A 21,385-nucleotide genomic window follows, 5' to 3' on the forward strand; every position below is an offset into this window, starting at 1 on the left:
CCTGTATAGTTCAACACCTGTACAATCAGTTACTTAGTCCGAACCAGTAACCACACCTTTCACATGCACCTTCTCTACATAATTATAATGGAGACAAGTAAGTCTATAGTGCTGACAGATTTGATCAGCTATATTTTTCTCTTTTCTCAGTTCTGCACTAAATCTCGATCGACATATTAATGCATAAGGATTTTTGCACAACAAACACAAAACAACCGTTCATTAGTCTGAACCAGCTAGTACAATGGAACCTCCATTAACGACCACCTCTGAAGAGCAACCGCATGCTATATAACGGCCAAAAGCTCAGGTCCGGATTGAAACTACAATGACTTCAATGTAAAGCAACCTCTCAGGAGTGACCACCTCTCTAATCCCAACAAGCTTTAGCAATGGAAATAACCTCCCGGAACGGACAGCCACACCCAGAATTAGCAGAAAAATTATTGCTGAGATAGAATTATTTTGCACAATCGTGAAAACCTAGCTGTAGCTTGTCCCTACAGCCTTTTCAAAGCTTCAAAGAAGCAGTTTAATGGTGTCCGTTTTATGGAGGTTCCACTGTATGTATAACCACACCTCTCACACGTCATGTGCATAGTGGGAGGCAAGCAGTATCATTATACACTCTCAAATACACCAAGTATATAATTCAACAGTGACTTTACCTCTTTGGGTACCGACTTGACTGCTTCAGTGTACTTTGATCACCACCTGCTGATGATGATATTGTAGTTCTTACAGTCTCTGGACCGGAGTTGCTGAGTATTGGAGCCTTTCTGATGACAGGGAACTCTTATCTATTGGAATTATGATTTCAGTAGCAGTGAATTTACCGCTTTGAGTATACTTAACTGTCACCACCAACCTGTGAAGAGGAGTCACTATAATTAATTATGCAGTAAACTTCGCTCTTAGCATACACTGCTGACTGTACACCACATGAGAAGTGTCTACATGTTAACATTATAGTAATAGCTACATGCAGTATATAAATCTATCATAGTATGGTTGATCACTGCCACTTTGTTGGATACTCTCTCCAAGTTTATGACCTCTTATTTGTAGCCTCCTCCGCAAGAGGTGTAGGTAATTAACTTGGGTAAAGAGTTAAACAAGAGTTAAACAGATCAGATTTCACTATTACATTGTAAAGTCATGACTCACATTGGGAAAATCACACACACAATAACAAGCTAGCTACTGTGTGTTCAATTCAGTACAAGAGTCCTACACACATAGCTCTAGCTTTACAGCCATGGAGTCACTCTCAGCACTCATAGATCATTGCATGGGTCTGCATATAAAGAAGGTATAATTATACTAGTGATTCAAGCAGTACACATGATTTCGGGTATAAATCAAAGCTGGAAATCACTGAAACCATATAGCACACTGTATACAACATGTACACTGTTAGAGAGGAAGTAATTGATCAAGTGGTAAACCACAACTGTAGTGATTAAGTGTACTCTCTCCACTTGGACGTAGATCTAGATTTTCTTCAAGTTAATTTGTTCTAGAACTGAGCTGCTGCTGAACTTTCAAATTGGAGAGAACCACCCTAGATTAAGTGTTCTGTGCATTTAACTGCGAACATACTATACACTACCTTTTCAAGTACTGGCAGATCTTGGTAACTATCTCTTCCTTCCCCATATCCAATAAGATACTAATCAGTGCTCTAAAGGTTGCTTCGCTGGGTTCGTGACTTCTCCAGATTGACAAACTGTTGATCACTGCCACTTGATTGCTTCTACTTAAATAAGTCTCTCGCCTCACGTCAGCTTGTTCATTGTCAGTCAGCTTCAGTGGGTTGAGGTAGAGCTCCACATCATTAAAGTGCATAGCTACTGGAGCAAGGTCGTCTTGTACAATCTCTCGATCCAACTGCTCGTCAGTGACTCCATGCTTGACCATCAACTCATGGAGGCTGGTAGTCCCTGGATCCTATATACATATCAGTAGTATAATAACCATACAAACAAACTCTGCATGGTTTGGGTGTAAACTCTAAAACAGCAAGTTTGTACATGTACATTAAAAGTCCGAAACGCTCATTAAGGTGGGGCAAAGGAGTTGCAATTTACATTTATTGCACAGCTGCAGACAATGCACCTTTTGATCGTCACCACTGATACTAAGCACAGAGGGACCAATATCATCATGAGCCACACCATGCAGCTAGATCCTGTATAATATACGTAGTACATGCATGAAGGGCTAGAGTATAATTAGACAGTTATGCATGTATATTCATAATTAAGCACTCACCAGAGGGTTTCTACCAGTGAAGACGCTGTACCTATTGAGAGTCTCCCTCAGACAACTGTAAGTTCCCTCAGTCTCACTCCTCCACGTCTCAAGGGCCTGGATCACCTCCTGTCTGGGACTGACCGACTGAATTTTGACAACTGAAGTTTGAGATGGACTCAGCATTATTCTGAACATACGACTGTTTCGAGCAACTTGATCTGGATTTTCATTATCTGAATTGGTAACCAGTTCGGCAAAATGGGAAATGAAAGCTCTGAGATTTGCTCATCTTTCTTGGTATTCTTGTCACTGTGGATACACTGTATGGTGGTTTGATCCAGGCCAGCGTACGGCTCAAACTGTAAGAGATGCGCAAAGGGTAGGCCAACTTGTTGTGTTGATTTGATCATTATTCTGTTGGAGGAGACAGCTGCTGCAATATCTTTGAGTTAACCAGTGGGAGGTCAGGAGATTTTTCAGAGGATGCTTGACAACTTCATCTGGATCAATCACCGATTCAATCACATTCACATTGCGGCCAAAACATTCAACTATCTCACGGATTGTGCTCATAATTTTGGAGTGATGTATCAGACCTTCAGGTCGAACTGTGTCAGAGCGCATTTTGAGAGCAAGAGTTCAGCCATTTTCCGCAAGCTCGAGGTGCACGGTGATCCCATCATCGTTGCACCAGCAGATCCCACTCTTCCACACAGAGCAGAATTTTTGTAGTGGAGGGACATCATGCATTATGTTACTGGCAGGGACAAGGCCGAACGTGGAACACTATCCTCAGAATGAGGACTTGAAGGCAGCGAGGATCAAAAAACTCGGTTTTTTGAGATGTTTCAAGTATTCAAACCAAAATGGTACTTGATACTTTGCATGAGCGTCTTTCCAAAATTGCTCTGGAAATTCGATTCGAATGAGCCCTGGAAAGAAGAGGTATCGAGTGTCAGACTCAGGAACAGAAGCATCTCTGTCAGTGGAAGTAATTTCCTTCGAAATGAAATCTAAATAATAACTATCCAAGTGGTTTCCTGTTTGCCGTTACAAGAGGCAGTTTTGCACAGAGTTGGGAGCACGGAGCTTGTCCTCTGTCCGTGGAATCAAGAAGGTCTGCATGTGGGAGTTTCTGTGTATCTAAATAGTTATTTCAATCCGTGCCATAGCTAGTGTCCTTTATAGAGAGGTTGTCCTCTAGTGGGAGGGTCCGTTATGGGAGGTTCCACTGTGTACATTGCAGTGAATGGTCACATAATTACACAGGACACTAGCTATGGCACGATTGAAATCACTATCTAAGTACACACAAAATTGTAGCTATAATAATATAGTGTACCATAACGACTGATGCATGTGGAACCATTGCCATGCATGGATCATCACCGACTTGCATGTTCCTAGTGGGTTCTTTCCATACTGAGTATATAATATCCATGCAGCATGACAATGCATTATGCAGCTACCGTATAACAATAACACAGCAACCCAAATTGTTGGCTCCCATTCCCTCATCAGCTGTGCTATTCCGAAAAATAGCTTGAGGTTTGAGTGGTAGTTAAATATTACACGTCAATCGTAGCTGTCACAGTAATGCTATTCATGGATATTCAAATCTTTCCTGTGTACTCACTCTGCTGTGTACTGCATGTACTTCTCAACCATTAATTGTGTGGTCGCAAAAGAATGCATGCTATACTGGAAATGGTGTGATTTGCACAAGAAGTTACTGAAAGAAAATGGAAACCAAACATTTCCTCAAGAAATATGCACATTTACATCGCTGTACTTGGTTCTCTGACCTTCATCTTCTATGTACTTATCTAAGATTGCTTGGCTGTGGGTTATAGAAATACAAGAGAGCTTGGAGACACTTTCTTCAAGGAAACAACACATGATCAGTTTGACAATGAATGTGTATTTTACTTTGAAGCTGATTACGCAATCCCACACATAATGTTTGTTTACCATCTGCATGTCTAGCAGTTCTTGTTGGGCTAACCTGTGCGTGCTGTGGATTGAAAAAGAGTTGGTACTACGTTTTGTTTGAACCTTTTTCCTGCGTTGTTGTTCATTCTTACCATAATTTTATTTTTATTGACTACATAATTATACGCCACCCATCATGCTTCTGCCATTCTCATATTTTACGCAATTTCTGTTCTTGTATTTGTTGTGACATACCGAGCTGCGTATTACAACATTGTTCACTGCTTTAGAAAGTGTAAAAGATCAGCTGATGAAGGTACTGGTACGATAACATCAGATGAACCAGTTTGTGATTTGGCTACTTGCATTGACCCAATAAAAAAGCACACAATTCGTTGCGTGTTATGTATTTGCTGTGCAAAATATTTTAACCCCGAAAACCAACAGTGGCACCCCTTGTATCGGTAGAAGGTTAAGCTTCTGTGAAGATGGTATTGTGAAATATGTAATACACAGTTGCTTGTTGTTCACATTTGTAGTGTTGTCATTCTTCTTATCTGGAATTCTGGTATTTGTGGTGGTTCTCTTTCTCATTGTTTCTATCAACCTTGCCATTGACGATGCTCCCAATCGACTGCTAAACATCAATCAGACGATTCTCGTATTTACTACTCTCACAATCACTTACAAACTGTATCAAAGTAAGAGCAGCGGCACGATCTTGGACCAACCGGTAAAGGCCAATACAAAAAAACTGAAGCCGACTTCACTATACCGCTTACAGGCACTCCATGCAGCCTGGGCGCTGCAACTACGGACACTCCACCTACTGGCCTGGGCACTGCAACTACGGACACTCCACCTACAGGCCTAGGCGCTGCAACTATGGACACTCCACCTACAGGCCTGGACGCTGCAACTACGGACACTTCACCTACAGGCCTGGGCACTGCGACTATACGGACACTCTTCCTACAAGCCTGGGCACTGCAACTACGGACACTCCACCTACATGTAACTACGGGCGCTCCACCTACTGGCCTGGGGGCTGTAACTACGAACACTCCACCTACAGGTCTGGACGCTGTAACTACGGACACTCCACCTACAGGTCTGGGCACTGCAACTACGGACACTCCACCTACAGGCCTGGACGCTGCAACTACGGACACTTCACCTACAGGCCTGGGCACTGCAACTATACGGACACTCTTCCTACAAGCCTAGGCGCTGCAACTATACGGACACTCTCCCTACAAGCTTGGGTGCTGCAACTACGGACACTCCACCTACTGGCCTGGGCGCTGCAACTACGGACACTTCACCTACAGGCCTGGGCACTGCAGCTATACGGACACTCTTCCTACAAGCTTGGGCGCTGCAACTACGGACACTCCACCTACTGGCCTGGGCGCTGTAACTACGGACACTCCACCTACAGGTCTGGACGCTGTAACTACGGACACTCCACCTACAGGTCTGGGCACTGCAACTACGGACACTCTTCCTACAAGCCTGGGCGCTGCAACTACGGGCGCTCCTCCTACTGGCCTGGGCGCTGTAACTACGGACACTCCACCTACAAGCCTAGGCGCTGCAACTACGGACACTCCACCTACAGGCCTGGACGCTGTAACTACGGACACTCCACCTACAGGCCTGGACGCTGTAACTACGGACACTCCACCTACAGGTCTGGGCACTGTAACTACGGACACTCCACCTACAGGCCTGGACGCTGTAACTACGGACACTCCACCTACAGGTCTGGGCACTGCAACTACGGACACTCTTCCTACAAGCCTGGGCGCTGCAACTATGGCGCTCCACTTACTGGCCTGGGTGCTGTAACTACGGACACTCCACCTACAGGTCTGGGCACTGTAACTACGGACACTCCACCTACAGGCCTGGACGCTGTAACTACGGACACTCCACCTACAGGTCTGGGCACTGCAACTACGGACACTCTTCCTACAAGCCTGGGCGCTGCAACTACGGGCGCTCCACCTACTGGCCTGGGCGCTGTAACTACGGACACTCCACCTACAAGCCTGGGCGCTGCAACTACGGATACTCCACCTACAGGCCTGGGCGCTGCAACTACGAACACTTCACCTACAGGCCTGGACGCTGTAACTACGGACACTCCACCTACAGGTCTGGGCACTGCAACTACGGACACTCTTCCTACAAGCCTGGGCGCTGCAACTACGGGTGCTCCACCTACTGGCCTGGGCACTGTAACTACGGGCGCTCCACTTCAAGAGGCTCCACCTCCAAGTACTAACTATGATGATTGGAGGAATAAGAATAAATCCGATAAACAGAATTGGCTGAGCTTCTTCTTGATGCTTTACAAGCTCTAAAAAGAATGGGGGGAAATGAGTAGATCTATAACATTACTGAGATCCTACAATAGTACGTGTTATAATAATAATAGCTATTGTTTTGTTATAGCCAGGGTCATATAGCTATAGCTATTGAATATCGAGTTGTCACATAATGATGCATTTACTATAATTATACCGGTGACATAAGGGTAAAATTAATTTCTGCCATTAATTTTCTGTGTATGAGAATAAATCACAAAAATTTGTAGTCACAGATATTGGAAAATTCCACTTGCGAGTAATTAGACACGCTATGAATAACATTAATTTCACAAATTTTAATACCAGGATTTCCTTTTATCTTGTCATGTTGGAAATTAGAGCCTTCAATGTAACTATATATATATGGGGTAAGAATAAAATAATGGTCACATAGGATCAAAATAACATGCAAATATATTATGCTTTCTATCCGAAGTATTACATGTAAGCTACTGGGTTGTTCGCTATAGTTATTACACTCTATCAACACATCTGGTGGGAGCCAGCACACAGCTCTTGTAAAAGTAAACTCAAAGTACATTTAATGAGATTCATATTATTACGAGCATAATTTAGCGTCAATTACAAATTCGCTAAAATTAATCCGTTTATAATAGTAACATTAATGTACATCACAGTGTCTCTCCCGCATGCATGTATTAATTAACCCATTTTAGTGTACAAAATTATTGTTATTACAATAATTACAAAACATAGTGAGGAGGAAGAGGAGAAGAATTAAAACTCACTATATATTACTAGCTATCAGTTTCCGTATAAGTTATAAGTTATAATTATATAGCTTTAACTGTCATCGTACACGGGGATAGTCACAGGCCCATAAGCCTCACAGGGTGTTAGTTCAAACTTCACCTCTGAAACATCATCCCCTACTGTAGAGGGTTGAGGATTTCCAGACCCATAAGCATCACAAGGTGTTAGTTTGAACTGCACCTCTGAAGCACCATCACTTGCTGTAGAGGGTTGAGGGTTTCTAGTGGTACTCATCAAGTTTGCCTCTTGAAATACACTGATGTAATCATAGACATGATGGGGAAGCTCATCCAGAACAACTTCAGGCCTCCTGTATATGTGGGTGTTTGACATTCATGAAAGCACCACGCTACACACTCTTCTGAAAACGCTGTAATGGTATTCCAAGTATAAGCAAAGCTAATATAATTTGAGAACCAAGCATTATTTTGCCTCTATAGAAGCCTATAGAAATTCTTACTTTCACTTAATTAATCCCTTTAGCAGCTGTAGCAGTCTACACAGACAACAGAAACACACACACAAAAGCACTACTACCGTATACCTCGCTTGCGCATGTGCACCGAGGCATAATAAAATAGTATACGTATATCAATGAATTGATGAACTCACATATCTAGATCTGGTGGACTACTTTCATTGATACGCAAGGTCTTCGATTTATATCTCCGATATCTCAAAGCAACCAGCAAAATTACGGCCAACAACAGAGCAACTACCATCAATGATCCAATCACAATGCCAATCACAGCACCTACACTCAGTAGTGAAGGAGCTGCAATAAGTCGTATAAGTACATAAATAGTCATAAGTCCTGTTTTGAGCTAAAAACATATACACGCCATTTCCCTATAATTATCGTTGTTATGATTGCTAGAAGAATTAATGCAATTAGCTATACTCTTTTAAACACACCTTCTTGTACACACCGAAGAGGACTAGCTTCCGCCCACACTCCATCTTCACATGTCCTTATCTCATCTCCTAGGAGCTGGAACCCTTCATCACAGGTGTACGTAGCAACTGTCCTATGTGGTCCTTCAGACACATTGTAGATGATCATTCCATTAGCGAGTGGTAGAAGATCATTACACAAAGCTGCACGTGAGAACATTATGTCATTAGAGGTTTATTAGTATACAGGTTTGGTTAATTGGTGACTAATTCAACAGTGGGCTCAGATCTCAGAATATTAACTCGTATTATGTTTTCACAACTTACGGACACACTGTGGTTCTTGGCCAGTCCACGCCCACACCATTCTACTTACTGCCTCTCCAGTGGTACAGTTCCTCTCTTTATCCCCATCTAGGAACAACCCATCATCACACGTGTACATTGCTATGGTTCCCAGGAAAGTGGTGCCAATGTGATACATGATTGATCCATTCCCAAGAGGTGGCAGCTCTTCACACTGTATACCTGCAACATCAATTAGTTATTCTAGAACAATGACGTATGCAACCTTAAAACCCAACTCCGAAAGCATCCTATATTATTACATATATACTATGTCCAGTCAGTGCTAGAGCTTTCATTTAACTTGTGCTATGGTAGATCTATAGTTAGAGGACTAATAAATAAACACATTTTTGAATAAGGTTGTTTTATGTGGAGCGAAGGCCAAATAGAAGAACTGTATCAATGAATGTTAGTAATAACTTACGTTGACACGTTGGTGGTACTCCACTGAAAGTGCTGTCACTCTGACAAACTCTGATCACGTTTCCGATAAGAATGACTCCAGGGAAGCAGATGTGCTCAGCGTTAGTTCCCTCAAGGTATGGAGCCGTCGTGTCAGGTGAGTACTCAACACTACCATTAACAAGCAATTCCAGCTCTTGACAGACAACTATATACGGAACAGAAAAATAATTATAGGAGAATCTATGTCATTTGGATCACCAAACTATGATTGCCACTGACATACAAAAGATTAAATCAATAATTATGTACCACTTAGTCTAGCAGTTCCAACTCTAAGTAAATCATTTGCAAAAATCAGAATGCCCAAAATTGGAACACACGTCCTCTTAAATATACCATGCAGCTAGTGAACTGCCTATGTATGAAAGAATTTACTAGCTACACAAGCATAATTGTAGTTCGTACATAATTAATTATCCTTAACGTACATAATGTGTACATGTATACACATACCTTCGTCCTCGATAATGGTAGCGTCGGCAGTACCCAGATTTAGGGACACTCTCTCCCCACTAATGATGGTTAGTATGCCTTGAAATATTTTGTTAGTCTCAAATATGTGATTATCATTCAAATCAACTGTGATCATTATGGTTTGCATGCCTGCTCTCAGAATGATTGGCATGTCGATAATTGAAGTGTAGTCTAGGCCAGCCATAGCAGCAAAATCTGGTTGTTTGGGTGTGGGTGTGTGGGTGTGGGTGTGCGTGTGGGTGTGTGTGTGTGTGGTAAGGTGGGTGTGGGTGTGGGTGTGTGGGGGGATGTGTGGTAAGGTGGTAAGTGTAATACTGAAGATGCTCATAGAGCATTGCAGCAGCAAAACAGATATATACAATAACATTTTATCGTAATGACCTTAATAATTAATATGGAATGATCGAAGCAACAATTAGATCGACTAGAAAACAGTGTTTTTTATCGTCTTCGAAGATCACCTACAAGTTTCAACTACACTAAGTAATCATTAGCAGTTAAAGCAGTCCATGAAAGTACTAGATCTAGTTTGCTCAAACAGCTCATTTTGTGTCCAGTCCACACACACACACACACACACACATAACCGATCACTCTACCTTGCTGCGCTGCACACGCACGAGGTAAATACGTATGTCATAAATAAAGACTTTCACCTGCTATTAGACCGTCCGCAGTCGAGAAGGACAACTCAATATCTCTGTTTAATATATGGTTACTAGTCACTCCTACAGTGAATATCATTGGTCCTCCGTCCTCCCTGGCAGAGTATGGTGGGTTGATGAAACCAACACTCACCTCTGTATGGATTAGCGACTAAAATAAGAATAAGAAAGCACCACCACAATTTACCTTCATTATCCAAAATTGTAATGTTACTGACATATGGATTGAGTACAAGGTTGCCAGGTAAACTAGTGCCTTCAAGCTCAATAAATCGCAGAGAAAACTGCTCTTCAAATTCATAATGGATATCCTCTGTTATCTCAACCATGATGCAACTGCGACGACTAGTATTGCTAAAGCTTACAGAATGGGCAAAATGAGGTCCAGTCATTTCCATATAGTCATCGCCATCTGTGAATCAATACAGGATGCAATAGACAGCAGCATCTGTAATTCTGTACACACTATACCTGCTGTGCCTTGTACAGTTTCAACCCCAATACTGATGGTTAATATTCCTATTGGAGTGTCCTCTAAAGGTTCAAGCATTCTCACACACACTTCCAGCATTCCAATCCTTTCGTTAACTATGTACGAGATGTTCTCGAAGCCAATGCGGAATACTGAGAGATATCATTAGATTTTATTATTTCTAACAGAATAATTATTATGTTAATAACTCACGGTCGTCATCCTCAATAATGATAAAAAAACTGGGATATTGAGGGAGGATCTTGAATACTGGTAATGTTGCATCAGTGGGTAGACTTAGTCTGAGTTGAGCAGCTTCTGTTACCTCAGGCAGATTGTCCCCAAATATAGTCAAACCATATACAGTGGTGTCATTTTCCTCTGGTCCTATTGATAGAAAATTTGATGATGGAAATACGAAATCATTGTCCTCTCCGTCTGCTAAAGGAATGGCATTTCCAAGTCCCTCCGGAGCAGTTAGGAACAAATTAACCACTAAGCTGATGGTTTGTTCAGTTAAATTCCCTGCTCCTTTGATGATTTGAATTTGGTGATCGGCTTCTACCTCCGAATATGTTGTATTTGGTAGGGCAAATCCAATAAAGATATCTGTGTACATTATTATTTAATGCATTAAGTTTGACCACAATATGCTTTAACTCACCATCGTTGTCTATAATGTCAATGCGAATTATATCGCCACCATTGCTTTCAATTGAAGTTAATGGTGGCACATTGTTGGGATCTTGAAAACTTAAAGTAACTACAAAATACTCCAAGACTTCGTCAATCATGTCATCAAATATCAGTACATCTCCAGCCAAAAGAATCTCCCCACCAGCCATAAAATTCAGTGTGATGGGTGTAGTAAAGAAATCTATCCTGCCTGGAACTATAGTCATAATAATGGTGATATAATGATTGAATTGAAATGTTCAGCTTACTGGTGTTTGCTCCTGCAAATGGTCTGGTAGTTGGTAGAGGTGTAAAATCTTCAGGAGCGATCATGGGTGTCAGAACTAGTGAGATATCGGAGGCCAGTTCTATCTCATTGGCCACTGTCACATCAATGGAGATGAAGCCATCATCCTCATCTACAAGTCTGCTGATCTCTCTCAGCCGAAAAACGAGGGCTAATAATTATTATTAATGGAATGAAAATCTAGTGAAGGTATTAATTGTTACCAGTGCTATCCTGTATGATAAACTCCTGCCTACTCTGAAAAAAAACATTTGGCAAAGATGAATCAAAAAGTGCTCGGTTAACATTGGCCACACCAATCAACACCAAATCCAACACAAAAGTCTCATCTGGTTCCAATGCCACTCTGTCTGCTTGGAAGGTGATGGAGGTAGTTCCACCAGGGTTGAGAGGTAGAAAAACAAAACTCTGACCTATACTGAACTCCTCCTCTGAAGCTGTTAGTGTGGAAGTAAGCAACATAAACTCCATTATCTATTTCTATTACTATAAAAATACCTGTTCCTTCCCCATTGTAGTCAATGGCCATCCTAAGCTGTGCATTAGATGGACCCTTGAAGTATGCAAGTGGAACATCATAAGGAAATTGGGCCTCTGGTCTAGTGAAGGTATCTGAGCCAAAGCCGTACACTGCAAATTGAAAAATAATACACGGGCAACTACAAACCAAATAATAATTTGTTGACTGTGAAGTTGTATTTGATGGAAATATACAGCACGCCCATGTATCTACACCCACACACACAAACACACAAATATATTACCGTGTACGGCGCTTTGCGCATAATAATTGTACCACAGCTAATCTGAATTTACTAGCACTAGAAAAGTATGTTCCTGACTGAAATTAACACTTACCTATGCACTGGAAGCATTGACCACCATCATTGTAATACAGTCCTACATTATTATTGACACAACAGTCCTCAGCATCGGAAGAAGGTCCCCCCACAACAAGAGTAGCACAGCCAGGATCAGTGAAGCATCCAGTGAATTGGGCTTGAGCTGTAAAAAAAATAGATCCATATCTTTATACATCTATAGCTATTGAGCATGTCTTACCAGCAGTAGTGGAAATGAGCAAGGTGATCGATGTCAGTAGGAGCTGATTTGAAACCCCCATATCTGATATTTGTAGATCTATTATAGATCCACTATGAAAGTAGCTCTATTATACTATTCTATCAGTGTGATGATTTCATTGGTGATGAAACATATGTAGGAAGTATAACAACCTTTGGCCTCATTAGTGGTAAATGATGTATTGTACCATGTGTTAGTGTACTGCATGTGTATGATTATGTTCTGTTTGGCGCTTATGCCCTTATTTGGTTATTGTCTAATCTACCTCTTTGTGTTTTCTGTTTTGTATAAATGACCTGTTCTTGTTCAAAGTTCCATATTTGTGAATTAAACTTGAATCTCTCAAAAAAGTGAGCTGCTGTATAGAAGGCCGTCTCTTCAATTTCAGTGTCAAGTTGAGAGTTGGTCACTTTTGTACGCTCTTCAATAGTCACACTCAGACTGAGTGAGGACTGTGAGTCCGACTCCTCTGTCCACCAGCTCCTGCATGCATGTGAGTAGCCTCGATTCTAGGCCGCGAAGAAAAAGGCGGCCTGGTATACTTTGTATGCGCATGTGTGTACATTACCCCAAAAAGGGGGTAATCCGTGTATTTGTGGATATACTGTCAGTAAAATAAACCGTATACTATTTGTATTCTGAAGTTACAGTCCGTTACATAGAAGTATTGTGGAAAGATGGCTGAGTTCTTACGCCCTTTAATACTGTATCAAGCCAAGTCTCTACTTAACGACATCCTACACTGTAAGGCTACAGATGTTATAGGAAAGGCATGGTGTGTTCCTGTGGGTCCCCTGATGAGGCTGTGGTAACATGGACCAGGCAAGTCTTCTGCTATTAAATCTTGCCTTTATGTTCGACAGGAAGTCATTGCTGAAGATAAAGAAGCTAATAATTACTCATAAAAGCTTTTAATAAGCTTTAACTCGACACTCAGGAAGTTTAATATTCACTCAAGATCTACTGATGTATTAATTAATTACAGGGCCGGCGGAACCGGTCAGGTTGGTCAGGCCAAAACCTGACCACTTTTCTTGCATTCACTTATATATTTGGTAACGGTCGTTAACATTAAAAATGAAAAATTAATTACATTGCTTTAAATTGAATTTCTTTTTTGTACACATTTAATTACATTTACATTACATTGCATAATTATGATCGTAAATAAATTGATTCAAACGTTCATCAGAATATAGCATTACTCACATTCACTCAAACTAATTAATGTTCTGTAGTTTTTCAACTAGAAATCTATACACACAATTATTGCATAAAATTTGTGTTAGGCTGGGGTAGTGATATCACCAGCACATCTGGACTCCTCGAAATGGCTGTAACTGAAGTCAGTGACGTATACTCCGTAGTCAGTGTACTCCCCGAATATCACCAGACTGTTGACAGTATCATTGAGGATCTCGTACAGAGGAGCGGCCTGGTTTTGTCCAGCATAGAGACAGTACTCCATCTTGTACTCCCAGGTTAGGGGTCAGAGCTAGCCGACGAAAGATCGCTGTGGCTCGTTGGGATGGTTGGTTGTTATGACGTAGTGCATAGCCATCGCTGTTGACTCCACCCCACACAGGTCCAGTGTATAGGGCTGTACTTGATAGGAACATTCCAGAATTGACCTGTAGAAAGTTGAGAATTACTATACTAGAGAAACGTTAACTAATAATTATTATCAGTGTGTAAATACACAGAGTGCCGTATTTACATAATTATAAACAGTTAAGGGCGTATCGAATACATGTATAACACTATACATGTACAATAAACGTTCATAAAAATTACACCATGAGGCATATCTGGTACACATCACGTGATGATTAGATCTGGCCTGGTAAATATTATTTTTTACTGCAGCAATCGGCTCAGTGTACATAAACATTCTGGAGCGATAATATTCGAACAATGTCAAGATTAAATTACTGGCTCTTAACTTTAAATATATGGTCACATTTGTCAGTGGTCATACCTGAGAGGGTGCTGTATGGGAAGGGTGTGGTTAGTGTTGGTATCGTCACAATTATAGTTGCACTGTCAGCAGTGCTGGGGGAGTCAGATAATCTGAGGTGGGGAAAGATGCATTGGAATTGGACTACGTATATACTGTACCACTTTAGACAACATTCGAACAATGCCAACATTTAAATTTAATTACTAACTTGTAACTTTGAACATTTACTTTTTAGTGGAGTTATGACATCAGGAAAGTATACGTAGCTTATGAAACTAAATCAGGCCTGTTTACTGATCGAGCTAACCTGTTCATTGTCTCTATGTGTACTGTCGTTAGTTTGTGAATCTGATATGGTTTCCTAGCAACAAAGAACGCACAATTATACGTCATCTGTAGCATAGAGTGGGTGTTTGTATGTACGTTGTCGAAGTACTTATGTTCCATGGTTATAGATAACTGTGTAACAAAGGTTAGTGGAGGGCGTGGCCAGACTATCTATAGCCATGCTCAATGAGTACTTTGAGAGGTGTGCATGAGTGAGGGAACTGAGCAGTAACACTTACATGTAGGGGCCGAGCTTAGCCATGCATGCAGAGTTGCATCATCTGTCACACAGGACAATCAGCAGTGAGAGAGAGAAAGGAAAAACTTTAAAAACTGACAAGACAATCAATCTGTCACAGCTGGGTTTGAATAATTATGTGAAGTTTCGAAAACAAGCATGTATATAGTCAATTAACACTCAATGCAAACCTGACTCACCTCCTGAAAGAAGACATGCTGCATGATCATTGATGGACAGTTTGAGAGAGAACAGACGTGCATAAATGGGACAGTGTGGTACAAAAAAAGTTTTCCTGTCCAATAGATATATCTGCGTTGGATGCTGCGTTGGTTGGTTTTTGAGAGCAAGGGTTTCTTCGGAGTTCAGAATTTTTTGGTGCGGCTTCATGAGTTTTGTGTCTGACTTATCGGAGATGTCAGCCAGGTGGCGCTCTCTGTAATCGTTGACTCTTGATATAAATTTCACCTGAGCTGAGACAACAATTATTATTGATGCATACACACGAAGGTAAAATGCTAACTCACTTGGCTCTTTTTTGTATATAGAGAGCTGTGTAGAGAGTGAGGAGCACTTTCCCAGCAGCTGCATCCTTCACCTCACACTGGTAGTGACCAAAGTCCTCATCTCTCACACTCTGGAAGCTCACAGTGTTGGGCCGATCATCACTATAATTGCATAGTCTTGATCTGGGGTCTGGAGCCCTCTTTGCTCGAGAAACACTCATCAGTAAACTTTAGCACCTCTAGTTCAGCTTTCTCACCAACCTTCTTGGTCTGTAGACAATGAAGGGGAAAAAATTCCTTACTAAGATTTGACACACTGCAAATAGTACACAAGAAAGAATTAACACTAGTGATGTAGTTGCACACACATTAACTGCATGTACACCTTTTAAAGCCAAACTGTCTGCATGCTCTTACCTATAATAGGTAACGAGATTACTGCCACACAGAAACTTAATCCATACATCCTCCGTCAGGATGCACAAACCATATCTGCTTGAGCTGTAACATGGGCACTGGAATGCCACTTAAAAGATTAGTTGCTCGTGCATGCATGCTCATGTAAAGAACTACTGAGAGAACATTAGTACGAAGTTCATGAGGGAGAGAGACGGACGTGACTTCGAGCAACTCGTATTTCGTATTTTCTGCAATCATTCGATTTTGCAATGAGAAATGAGCTTGACACAATCTTCCACACTCACATGTCAATATCGCTTAGGCATCACATCTTATTAATTAAACTAAAAAAATGTTTTGGGTCACTTCTAACTTAAGATGCAGGTGTAAAAATAGTAGCTAACTGTAAAAACTCTATTGCTGTAGAAAATAATAAGTGTTGTGTGAAATGATTAATAATAAAAACTAATTAATATTTTACTGGCTACATAGTTTTAATGCTTCAATTTCATTGGCTACATCGTTACACTCAACAGTACAATTCCTCAGATATTCACATATGTAAGGCCATGTGACCGGATGTTCTGGATCAGTGACTTCGAGACGCTTTCCCACCATCTCCGATAGGCGGCGATTATTACTGGGGTATTGATCTTCAATGTCCTTCAACTGTGCGCGAATCAGCCCAAAAGCCATTCCCAAATTGAACCAATCTTTACTACAACACTTCAACTTTTCACAAATTGTTTGAATATCCTTTTCAGCCAGAACAATCGGATTTACTATAATTATGCACATTATAATTATAATTTGCATGACAGGCTAAATACACACGATGATTACATAAAGCCTTTATCACGTGCTGAATATGATTACAGAGCTAACAATAATAATAGTTGCTTTTATACCATTATTACCGTATAGCGGGTATATCGAGGGTACAAATTTTTGCGGAAATGCCTTTAGAAAGGTTTTCGCGGATTAATTTTCGTAGAATAACGCCTTTTCATCCATGTGATATTATGAAAGTTCGCGGTACATGCCTAATATCCGCGAAAACCACGAACATTTATATACCCTCGAAATATACCAGCTATAATATGGTATTACAGAATGAATAATTACCTATTTAACTGGTGCATGTAATAAAATCTATACATGCATGGTCGCTGAAATGACATAACTCAGAAACAGCTCATTGTAAGCCCCCATTGTCATTAGGGCAGAGACTGATTATAGGATATAAACTTAAACCTACTGTGAGGGTCTCTGTGTCTTAATTATATACTCCCTATAGAGGACTATTCTGGCTGACGCTATAATTGAATACAAACAGTTCTTTTTGTTTGTTATTATAGAGTAGTTAAACTGTGCAACAGTGAATTACAATTTCTTTCAGGTACTGACAGATCGTGGTAGTAATCTCTTCCTTCCTCAGATCCAATAAGATCCTAATCAGTGCTCTGAAGGTTGCTTCGCTGGGTCTGTGACCCCTCCAGATTGACAAACAGTTGATCACTGCCACTTGATTGCCTTTAACAAAAGCGTCTCTCTTCACATCTGTTTGTTCATTGTCAGTCAACTTCAGTGGGTTGAGGTAGAACTCCACAGCATCAAAGTGCATAGCTACTGGAGCAAGATCGTCTTGTTCAATCTCTCGATCCAACTGCTCATTAGTGACTCCATGCTTGACCATCAACTCATGGAGGCTAGTAGTCCCTGGATCCTACACATGACGGAAACCATAGTAACTACACCCACTAATACACACAGCCCAATCCAGGCAAATCAACAAGATTTAAGTGGACTTACTATAGGGTACAGGCACACATTCAATCATTAAGCCACCAAATTTGTGCCACGTGGCACATAAAGGAAATGGTTATTGGACCCTAGCAAACTCATAGACATGAGTATAGCTATACTTATACCTACCTGTATGTAAGCATCTCCATACTTCGTTTGGTACTCCAGTTGTCCAGTGATTGGAGTGTCTACAATGTTCCTTAGAGCAGACAAATCACTAGAACCTAAGCAAGTAATTAATGGCGTGAACAATTGAAACCATTTTATCTCTGAGAGCAAAGGAAATGAAGTGCCAATATGAGGAGTAAAAAAAAACCAATATAAATTATGACATAACCTGCTATGGTACATTCATACGTTACTTTTTCTGATCATCAGTGAATTACCTCTTCTAATATGGAGTTGACTGTTCCTAGTACCAGCTGATGTAACTCCTACGCTTTGGACTGGATCTGCTGAATATTGGAGCCTTTCTGATGACAGGGACCTCTTATCTATAAGAGTGATCAGTGAATAACAGTGTTACAGTTGTTGAAACAACCCAACCTGATGATGGCATCTTCGCAACATGCAGAGACAGTCTCATTGCGTTCTCTAATCTGATTCACATCAATAGAGAGTTCACCTGACGCTGATAACAAAAGATTGATATTATTAATAAACACTACACTAGCTATTATAATAGGCTGATAGAATAACTATATTGTGAAGTCATACCTAAGGTAGGGGTAGAGGGTATCTGGTGATCCTGTGAAGAGTAATACAATTTATTATTTCACAATTCAGTGATCCTCTTGAATGTAAACTACACTGTACTAACAATAATTATTATGTATAAGAGAATTGTTTCTTAATTACACACTTCTACTGTGATTGTTGCATGTATAATAGAATAGGTAGGAAACATTATGTACGCTCACTCACTTGCATGTTAAAATGCTTTTCTTTCACTCAAAGCAGACAGTAATTATTTCAGACTAGCTATAATAATTTTATCAATAGATGGTTCTTAGAGCCTAAAAAGAGACAGTTTTATACTTAGAGAAAGAATTTTATAACGTACAACTACTCACCATTTGCTCATCACCACGGATACTAAACACAGAGGGATCAATATCATCATGAGCCACACCAGCTAGGTCCTGTATGTACATGAAGAGAGAAAGAGACTAGTAAAGCAAACAAGTTGGACATAATTATATTATTCTCACCAGAGGGTTTCTCCCAGTGAAGACGCTGTACTTGTTGAGAGTCTCACTCAGACAGCTGTAAGTTCCCTCAGTCTCACTCCTCCACGTTTCAAGGGCCTGGACCACCTCCTGTCTGGGACTGACCGAATGAATTTTAACAATGGGATGGCTCAGGATTCTTCTGTACATGCGACTGTTTCGAACTACTTAATTATGATCTTCACTGTCAGGGTCGGAAATTTGGCTAGCAAAATATGAAATGAAATCTCTGGAGATTTTCTCATTTTTCTTGGCATTCTTGTCACTGTGGATACACTGTATGGTGGTTTGATCCAGGCCAGCGTACGGCTCAAAGTGTAAGAGGTGCCTGAAGGTAAAGGCAACTTGTTGTGTTGATTTAATTGTGCCTCTGTTGGAGGAGACAGCTGCTGCAATATCTTTGATGTTGATCAGAGAGAGGTCAGAGGAATTTTTCAATAGATGCTTGACAACTTAATTTGGATCAATCACTGTTTCAATTACATTCACATTGCGGCCAAAACATTCAACAGTCTCACGGATTTTGCTCATAATTCTCAGACCTTCAGGTCGAACTGTGTCAGAGGGCATTTTGAGAACAAGAGATTGACCATTTTCAGCAAGTTCGAGGTGTGAGGTGATTCCATCATCATTGCACCAGTATATTCCACTTTTCCACACAGAGCAGAATCTTTGCAGGGAAGGGACATCATGCTGTACTCTTAGGGCAGGGGCAAGTCGGAACGTGAACACTATCCTCAGAATGAGGACCTGAAGGCAGCGAGGATCGAAAAACTCAGTTTTTTGAGAGGTTTGGAGTATCCAACCAAAATGGTACTTGATGTGTTCAGTTACTTCCCATCTTTGCTCTGGAGTTTCGATTCAAATGAGCCCAGGAAAGAAGAGGTATCTGTCAGACTCAGGAACAGAAGCATCTTTGTCAGTGGAAGAAGCAATCTCCTTCGAAATGAAATCCAAGGCTTGCATGTCCATAATTTTGAAGCACAGCTCTAAATGTGACATGTAGGCAATCAGCATTTCGATGTTGAAGCCATCAAATTCTTTGCTGAATTTCGACAAAGGCACTACTCCAGTGCTTGAAGCTAGCTTGCAGTGCTGGCGGAAACTTTCAGGAGCAAACACAGTCCCAGTGACTGTGAACAGAAGTGTTACTTGGTCAATCACTAAGAAAGATTTCTCTGGAGAGCTGTCTTTGCGGAGAAATAAAAGGAGACCTCTTTTATGCAGCTGGTCACAGATCTCTACAAGGTGAGGGACAGTGCTGGGTATGAAAGAAAGAATATCTTGAGTGCGTTTTGACAGATCCTCGTTAAGATCACTCTTAATTCTTTCGTAGACATTTCCCAACGACAAAGCAAGGTCGTCTTTGAAGTTTTCGGCAAGGTAGATGTAAAAGGTGTGAGCATTCAGGCTGATGGTTTCTGGAGAGCGGAGAATAGCGGAGCTTTTCTTGATCAGTTTTCTTGCTTTTGTCATATAATTTGAACCAGCAAAGCGGCAATCCATTGGAATGAACTCTTTGAACTCAAACTTCGGGAATTGCTTGATAATAGGGGCATAGATGCTCTCTTTGGCTTGTGGATTTTGACTCATTTCCTTCACCTTGTCGGCATGGCTACCAACTACTATCACGTGTGCTTTGCCTTTAAGATTGGTACACTGGTTTTGGACGAGGGTCAACCAATGATACATTGAATCAATAATCGCCTGCTCACTTTCTACAAGCTTAGCACAGAGGATAATGATGGGTGGTGAGGTTTGAACAGCATTCTCCAGAATGGCACAGTGGCTCGTGTAAAACTCTTTCTGGCCAGCACAATCACAGTAGATGATCCTCCCAAACACTTTGGTATATATTTCGTATGGTATGATCCCCACTGTCTTTGCATTGACACCATCTACTGGTTTTGCCTTCTGTAGTTTAGACCAAAACCCTCTTGGACTCAGAATGGACTTTAACAGAGTGCTTTTCCCCACGCCACCATGCATCACCATGCATGCAGTCATTATATGATTCATGTGCATGTACAAGCTATAGATTATACTTACCATTAGGAGAAAGTGGCTGTGTGCGTCTGAGAATACAGGAACAAGAACCTTCCCATCGATCAAGATCGAATCCTATATTATTATGATTTTATAATCAGTTATGCATGCTAGCCTCGATCCCAGGCCGAGTTTTCGCTTTTATAACGGTTAG

General features: G+C 41.0%; 3 protein-coding genes and 1 long non-coding RNA gene across 7 annotated transcripts; all 4 read right to left on the reverse strand.

Moving 5' to 3' along the window:
• Window positions 1-1,493: 1,493 nt before the first annotated feature.
• Window positions 1,494-20,712, reverse strand: LOC135336064 (uncharacterized). Its single transcript, XM_064531840.1, has 3 exons — window positions 19,168-20,712; window positions 19,030-19,098; window positions 1,494-1,950 (listed from the first exon to the last, which is right to left on the reverse strand). The coding sequence occupies exons 1-3, from the start codon at window positions 19,333-19,335 to the stop codon at window positions 1,609-1,611; spliced, it is 579 nt and encodes a 192-aa protein (XP_064387910.1). The 5' UTR covers window positions 19,336-20,712; the 3' UTR covers window positions 1,494-1,608.
• On the reverse strand, window positions 7,036-11,834 carry LOC135335931 (uncharacterized). The gene is made up of 12 exons (XM_064531644.1): window positions 11,600-11,834; window positions 11,320-11,547; window positions 10,869-11,264; window positions 10,655-10,807; window positions 10,371-10,595; window positions 10,175-10,318; window positions 9,498-9,713; window positions 9,004-9,189; window positions 8,559-8,759; window positions 8,253-8,435; window positions 7,950-8,112; window positions 7,036-7,647 (listed from the first exon to the last, which is right to left on the reverse strand). Exons 1-12 carry the CDS (start codon window positions 11,661-11,663, stop codon window positions 7,368-7,370), a joined length of 2,439 nt encoding a protein of 812 aa, XP_064387714.1. The 5' UTR covers window positions 11,664-11,834; the 3' UTR covers window positions 7,036-7,367.
• On the reverse strand, window positions 13,796-16,536 carry LOC135336146 (uncharacterized). Of its 4 annotated transcripts, none has more exons than XR_010394763.1 (4): window positions 16,169-16,536; window positions 15,446-16,021; window positions 14,699-15,288; window positions 13,796-14,351 (listed from the first exon to the last, which is right to left on the reverse strand). It is a non-coding gene; the product is annotated as an uncharacterized LOC135336146 (long non-coding RNA). The 4 variants fall into 4 exon arrangements; XR_010394761.1 differs by having other exon boundaries at window positions 14,699-15,366; XR_010394760.1 differs by having other exon boundaries at window positions 13,797-14,351; window positions 14,699-15,718; window positions 15,773-16,021.
• LOC135336326 (uncharacterized) lies at window positions 17,514-18,515 on the reverse strand. Its single transcript, XM_064532087.1, has 4 exons — window positions 18,503-18,515; window positions 18,343-18,450; window positions 18,086-18,180; window positions 17,514-17,876 (listed from the first exon to the last, which is right to left on the reverse strand). The coding sequence occupies exons 1-4, from the start codon at window positions 18,513-18,515 to the stop codon at window positions 17,514-17,516; spliced, it is 579 nt and encodes a 192-aa protein (XP_064388157.1).
• Window positions 20,713-21,385: the final 673 nt, after the last annotated feature.

The sequence above is a fragment of the Halichondria panicea genome, chromosome 5 (assembly GCF_963675165.1).
Source record: "Halichondria panicea chromosome 5, odHalPani1.1, whole genome shotgun sequence".
Taxonomy (NCBI): Eukaryota; Metazoa; Porifera; class Demospongiae; order Suberitida; family Halichondriidae; genus Halichondria; species Halichondria panicea.